We start from the raw sequence: 7,481 nt of genomic DNA, 5'->3' as shown, positions 1-7,481 counted from the left end.
AAAGTATGGTATATGCTTGGTATGTAATGTTAGAACAAATCAAACAGCAAGAGGGAGAGGTACAGAGGGGAAGAACTGGCTTAAAGGCACCATGAGTCCTGATTAACAGTGTCTGGCAGATCTCAACAGTGGTTATGATAATCATATTGAACCCCCAAGCAAAATGAACAGATTTATAAATTAGAAAATGAATTCCTTGCTGTTTAAATCACACTGCAAAGGGATTTCAATTTTCTATTCAGCTTATGTCAGCTGAACTGTTTTTCTCTTGTAAGACTGCATGCACACAGTTACCTGATTTATCTATAATTGCATCTATTTCTTCAACAACATCAAAATAGGCTTCATTGTTGGTATACTTCACTCCTGCCCGGCGCCAGGGGATGTTGGACAGCTGCCCAGTGGGAAGCGTGTCCCCTACATTACTACTGCCTAGAATTGGGAAAGAAGAAAGCAGAGGTGAAAAACACTCATCAAAAATGCTGTTGTCAAAAGAAAGAATCATTTAGATGCTTCTTCAATGTTTAGAGTTGTCTTTATTACACTGGTACATAGTCTCTGGAATTGTCGGAGACATATCCAAACCAACATGGTCAGTATTGTAGAAGACAGAAGCAGGCTATGTGGCCCTCTGTGTGCCTGTCACACCAGGATAAGTATGTTTTACTTATCTTTTGCTTCCAGCCTGTTAGCAGTAAGCTAAGCTAATTCTCCTGGTTTAACCACAAAATCTCATCCTGCTGCCACTAAGGATATAAAAAGCTTGTTGATTGAAAACTTATGCCAAAACATGCCTCCTCTGAGAACAGAGAGTGACAAGTGGGACCTCTGGTATTCAGCTGAACTCTACCTGGATGTGGATATGCAGGCCTCAGGGCGAGAACTAGATAAAGAACATACTGTATTCTATCCTTACCCTATTTGGCTGGCCGATTTCCTGGTAAACTGACGTATGTCTGAAAATGGGTTTGCTTATCTAAAACACAAACACTTGAACTGTAATTTGTTTAAAATTTTGGTTAATTTACATTTCCAATTCAAAAGCACTACATACTTCACTGAAAAAAAAAGAAAGTTCAGAAAAGTGAGTTTAAAAATAAATCAATCTTCCTACCAAAATCGATCACTGTGGTATATTTCTTTTCTTGTTTTGGTTTTTTTTGAGACAGACTGTGCAGTTCAGACTGGTCTTAAAGTCACTATGTAGCCCAGGTTGGCCTTGAACTCGAAGAAACCTTCCTGCCTCAGTCTATGTTGTGTTATATTTCTTTAAACATTTCCTTTATAAATGAGTTGCACTGTTTTCTACTTTCATGATTTTTGGGGATTGTACTTGAAAGTACAGCTATGGAGCTAGGCATGGTGGTGCATGCTTGTAATCATAGCATTTGGGAGTCTCAAAAAAACTCCCCAAAAATGAACAAAACAAAACAAAACTCATTCTTCCTACATTTTTTACTAATGATTCTCTAGAACCCTATCTCCCTACTATAGTTCAGAAAGAATTATATCATCCAGCCAATCATTCTTTTGAACTTTATAGACTTTATAATATACTGTCTTATGAATCTATTATATTTATACATTATATGTTTTAGCAAAATTTTTCGACTATAAATATATGGTTATTTTGGAAAATTAAAAAGTATAAAGCAAAAATAAAGATCACATATATTTTTAGCTGGTCACAATTACTGTAAACGTTTTAGAACTTTTTCTGTGTAAGTATTTACATGTAACTAAGAATAACTTGTTTTGTGTTTTCTCCCATTTAACATTATGTAAGTTTTCAATGTTACATTGCACTGTTCATGAAGTACCGAAATTGCTTCTTAAAATCTTACACTGTTATTTTGGTATTTTAATTTCTTTCAGTCTCTTATCTAGAGTGTAAGTTTTTACAGCACAGACAACTGCATCTTTTTAAAACATTTCTCCTCAAATTCTGCCTTCATGGAGAGTGAGTAAATAGCTGCCAAAAGGTCCCTTTCTTGTCTCTCCCACTCTACTTTTAGGCCAAGGCACTGGAGAGGAGTTTACCGTAGTGGATGTCACTGTTTGAGTGTCATATAACATTTCATAGGAATCTCTCTCTAGAAGATTTTAATACTTTCAAAACAATATTATTGTCTGGATACACTGAATTTCTAGCTACACGCAAGAGATAAACCCAATTGGAAACTTGTAACAAGCAAAGGCACATAATGCATTCAATCTCACAGACTAATTTCTTATTTCTTCTTGTGCTAATATATCACCTGGATATATAAAAACAAAGATTTTCAAGGAGATATTTTGTGAGGGTGATGGAGACCACTGTGAAGCAGCCCTGAGCAGGACTTAAATTAACCAACTGGTTTTTTATGTTTATTTGTGAATTTGTCCAAAACCTAGGCTGCTAGTCTGGAAGTGGGTGACGGATTCACAGTAAGTGAACCTCTGTGAGTCACTAATCCCTATTAAAACCTGTAGTGGAGGATGAAGCTGGCAAACCTCAAAGGAAAAGATCATAGCCAAGGACACCTGGATCTAACCTCAACTAGAAAAAGACTGTAGCCTCAAGCATCTCACTCTTGGGTGGATTAATTTAATACCTTACTTGGAGAAGTCCTTGAGTGGTTCTGCCCTTCTTGAGTATTCCCATCCCTGCTTCTGGTAACTAAATAATACAAGCCAGGGATATAGTTCAGCGGCACAAGTACCTGCCTGGCAAGTATAAGGTTCTGAGTTTGATTCCTGGTACCAAAAAAAACAAACAAAAAACAAAACAAAACAAAAAAAACCCCAAACAATTTTGGCCGGGGATGTAGCTCAGGGCATAAGTGCTTGCCTGGCAAGCCTGAGGCCATGAGTTCGATTCCTGGTACAAAAAAAAAAAAAACCTAAATAATACAGGCCACCCAGAGAAAGTCTTGGTCTTAGCCCTGAGAGAATCTCGAATTCTGTGAGAGGGCTTTGATCCTCCTGGAGCCCTGAAATCATTCCATTTGCCTCTTTTTATGTAGCCTTCCCTGTAGCTTCACTGAGCTTGCGGACCTGATCACCCTGCAATAACTAAGGGATATTATTAACCTGATAGTTGGGGAAGTCTTAAATTTTCTATATTTTAGTAATTGTGAAGCACTAGCATAATGCTAGTTATATAATGCTATTTTATCTTTTTATGGTGCTGGGGACTGATCCTAGGGCCTATACCACTGAGTTACAGTTCAGGCCCCTGTAATGCTATTGTAAGTATTAAAAGCCAAGTCTATAAATAGACTAAATTCTCTATTTCTTTTGTGGTACCAGGGATTGAACCCAGAGCCCTCACACTGACTTATATCCCTAGCCCTTTTTATTTTGAGACAGCACGTAGACTAAGTTGCCTAGGTGGGACCTGAATTGTGATTCTCCTGCCTTGGCCTCCTACAGTTCTAAGATTATTGGTATACATTACTGTGCCTGGCTTAAATTGTCTTTTAACTGGACTCATACACTGTTTTCTTTAGGATTCACTAGCATATACTTTATTCTTTTTTTTTTTTTTTTTTTAAACACTACTAGAGATCAAACCCAAGGCTCCTGCACTGAGCTATATCCCTACTGCTTTTTCTTTTGAGGGGGGTACCAGGAATTGAATCCAGGACCTTGCATTTGCCAAGCAGCTGCTTGTACCACTGAGTTATATCCCTGGCCCCACTACCCATTTCTTGACATAGGGTCTTACTTCTTGCTAAGTCACTAAACTGTTTAGGTTGGGCTCAAAATTGTGGCTTTATAGGTAAACCTATGAACAAAATATTAACCAAAAATTCTTCATCATTTAAGATTTGGCCTCTTTTAATGAAAAGAAGTACGTATCCATTCTAACACTACCAGTCACTTTAACTTGAGTCAAAGTGAACCAGCTTAATAATCTGTCATATAGAGCTGGGTGTGGTGGTGCATGTCTGTAATGGGAGGCTGAGGCAGGAGGATAGTTCCAAGTTCAAGACCAGCCTGGGCTACAAAGCGAGCTCAAGGCCAGCCTGAACTGCATAGCGAGACCCTGTCTCAAAAAGACAAAAAAAAAATCTGTCACATAATAGGCAAAAATGAACTGTTTGGTTTATTTCAACCAAATAAATTGTTTGGTTTCAATTATTTGGTTCTTAGCATAAAGTATGTTTTCATCTTACCTGTAATAGAGTTGACAACAGAACGTAGAATTGTTGGTGGTTTGATGAGTTCTTTTAAAATGTTAGATTCAGTAGCCAGTGGGAATCCATTGTCCAACATTTCTTCCAAGAGCTCATATACTATGACCACATTGTCCTTAATTGCAGCCTCTGAACACTCGCCAAAATAGTCCTAACACAATATTAATAACAGTGCAGAGCAGAAGGCATGAAGAAGGGTTTGCTAAATACTTTTCATTCTGAAGAACAAACTTACAAAGTTAAAAATATGTGAAACAGGTGAGAAATAAAAACTCTGTGTATACTCTTGACACTACTCTTCAGTATTTTCTTGTTTGTTTGTTTTTTGAGACAGGGTCTCACTATGTAGCTCAGGCTGGCCTTGAACTCACTATGTAGACCAAGCTGGCCTCAAACTCATGACACAGCTCCTGCCTCAGCTTCCCAAATGCTGGGATTACAGGTATGCACTGCCATGCTCAACTTTTTAAAAGTATTTTTAGATTGAACTGAATTCCCATTATATATTATGCCAGAAGGTAATGAAGTATTAAACTGGAATGTGAGCTATCAACTTCACTTGCCCTGATTAACCTATCCCAAAACACATATAAGTTTGAACTACTTAACAGTTTACCACAGTGTCACTCAGGCTATTATATCCTGATTATCCCAAGGGTTGCTCAGGTAGGTGCCATTTCAGCCAGTTGATTCTTGTACTGAATAAATCTGATAAACTTGTAGTTTTTAATTTTCCTGTCATATTATAAAAATCAAACAAAAAAATAGCAAGTTTTGGTCATCCTGTATTTAAATAACTGAACTGGTAAGTGGTTAAATTACATGTATGGTATAGTCAGTAAGATAAGAGAAAAAAATTAAATGTAAGCATATAAGAGTTCATAATCAAATTTTAAGACTTTCCAGAGAACAATACATGGAAGACACTGTTCTTGATGGTACAGTTTATAAGACATTAAAAAATAAAACTGAACCAAGTAGCTTAGTATACTACATAGAAAAAGGTTTATGAATTTATGCTTAGAGTGAGAGAGAAGAAGAAGAAATATATTACTAGCTGGTTAAGACTATAATCATGTGTCTCCATCCAGCTAACTTGAGTGAGTTAGAAAAGGCTAATGGGTAACCAACCTGGAAAGTGTCAGCAACTCGGTGCAGGAATTCAATTACAAAGAGAGGTGGCACTTCTGTCTGTATGACAGACACAAAGAAGAGCTTATCCCGGTAGATACTGATGAGGTAGTGGTGAGGTGTTGAAATGACAGGTGGTACATTTTCAACATCAGCAGCTTTCTCCTGAGCTTCAAAGAAATAATCACAGACAGACTGGCTCACAACACTTTTCCAGTGCTTCTCTAGGAATATGTCACCAGAACAGTTGATGAGAAAGAGACTGTGGATCATTTTCTGTGTGGGGAAAAAAAGGTTTGCATTTATTCTATATCAAAAGATATTCTTAGATTATACTGACAAAAAAATCAGACAAAAGCAATACAAGTAACGTGCATGATCAATATCATGCAAGAATACAGATATAAAAATCCTTGACAAAATACTAGTAAAACAAATCTGCCAACATATAAAGGTTTATTCCAAAAATGTACAGTTGGTTTACTATAGAAAACTCAATCAATGTAATATACACTATTATTAATAAAAGACTAAAAACAAATGGTCATTTCAAACATTGCAGGAAAAGCATTTGACAAAATCCAACACTCTTTTATGAAAAAAAAAAAAAAAAGTCAGGCTAAGACTATAAAGAAACTTCCTCAATGTGATAAACAGCATCTATCAAAATCTCACAGTTAACATCATGATGTTAACACTTTCTTTATAAAAACAAAAACAAATAAGGAAGCTGGGCATGGTAGCACACATCTGTAATTGCAGCACTCTGGGAGGCTGAGGCAGGGAGATAGTAAGTTTGAGTCCAGCCTGGGCAACTTATCAAGACCCTGTCTCAATAAAAAAAATGGACTGAGGATACAGCTAAGTGTGATGCCCTTGGTTCAATCCTCAGTACTGCATTAAAAACACAAACAAAACAAAATGTCTACTTTCATTATTCTTATTCACCATGGTACTGGGGTCCTAGCCAGTGCAGTTAAGTAAGAAAATGAAACATCAGGGTCCATTGGAAGGAAGAAATAAAACTATCTCTGTATCCAGAGGATACAATCTTGTTACACAGAGAATCTGAAGGAATTCACAAACAAAACACAATACTCTGTTAGAGCTAATAAGTGAGTTCAACAAAATTATTGGATAAAAGATTAATATAAAAAGAACAACTATATTTCTAAACACCTCCAGTAGTTTAACAATGCAATTAAGAGAACAATTTGATTTACAATAGCATCAAAAAGGTTCAAATACATAGGAAATAAATTTAAGAAAAGTACAAGACTTGCAGACTTAATGTTTAAAAAGTCCTTGAAAGAAATTAAAAATATTGAAGAAATGGAAAGATATTTGAAAAAAAAAATTTTTTTTTTTTTGTCTTTTTGAGACAGGGTCTCACTCTGCAGTTCAGGCTGGCCTTGAGTTCACTTTGTAGCCCAGGCTGGCCTTGAACTTGTAGCAATCCTTGATCCTCCTGCCTCCTGCTTCTCCAGTGCTGACTACAGGCATGCACTACCATGCCTGGCTTGAAGATTTAATATTGTAATGGCAGTGCTCCCCAAATTGACATAGATTCATTAAAATCCTAGATGACATTTTTGGGTGGATAATTAGCAATCTAATACTAAAATTCAAATGGAAATGAAAGAGACCAAGAACAGTGCAAACAACTGAAAAACAATGTTGAAGGATTCATATTAGCAGATTTCAAAACTTACTGCAAGATTACCAAATGGTACTGGGTCATGGATTTATAGATAAATCGAACAGAACTGAGAGCTGCACAATTCACCCTTACATTTATGGTCAAATGATTTTCCACTAGGAGTCAAAGGCATTCACTTGGAAAGAGTCTTTTCATGAAATGGTGCGGAGACAATTGGATTTCTACATCCAAAAGAAAGAAACTAGATCTCCACCTCATAATCTATACAAAAAATAATATAAACTATATCAAAGACATAAATGTAAGAGCTAAGCCTGTAAAACTTAGGAAAAAAACTGAATTGCTCTTTATTACCTTGTGCTAGACTATGTTTTCTAAAGACATGACACCAACAGCACAAGCAAGCAAAAGAAAACAATAGCTGTGACACGTGCCTGTAATCCCTGAATTTCAGGAAGTTTGGGGCAAGAGGACCGCAAATTGAACACAGCCTATCTCAAAATAAAAAT

At 36.5% G+C, this 7,481-nt stretch overlaps 1 protein-coding gene across 1 annotated transcript in view; it reads right to left on the bottom strand.

Annotated features, from left to right (window-relative positions):
• The window catches only part of Ap3m1 (adaptor-related protein complex 3, mu 1 subunit), a 24,260-nt gene that overhangs the window by 8,000 nt on the left and 8,779 nt on the right, over positions 1 to 7,481 (bottom strand). The window contains exons 2-4 of the mRNA XM_005389931.2: positions 5,313 to 5,588; positions 4,161 to 4,332; positions 295 to 432 (exon numbers count right to left, since the gene is read on the bottom strand). Of these exons, the coding sequence (XP_005389988.1) occupies positions 295 to 432; positions 4,161 to 4,332; positions 5,313 to 5,585 (583 nt within the window). The 5' untranslated portion in view covers positions 5,586 to 5,588. The remainder of the gene's footprint in view (positions 1 to 294; positions 433 to 4,160; positions 4,333 to 5,312; positions 5,589 to 7,481) is intronic.

This window comes from Chinchilla lanigera, unplaced genomic scaffold (assembly GCF_000276665.1).
Source record: "Chinchilla lanigera isolate Chin_1 unplaced genomic scaffold, ChiLan1.0 scaffold00036, whole genome shotgun sequence".
Classification (NCBI taxonomy): domain Eukaryota; kingdom Metazoa; phylum Chordata; class Mammalia; order Rodentia; family Chinchillidae; genus Chinchilla; species Chinchilla lanigera.
This window is presented reverse-complemented; position numbering and strand designations above follow the sequence as displayed.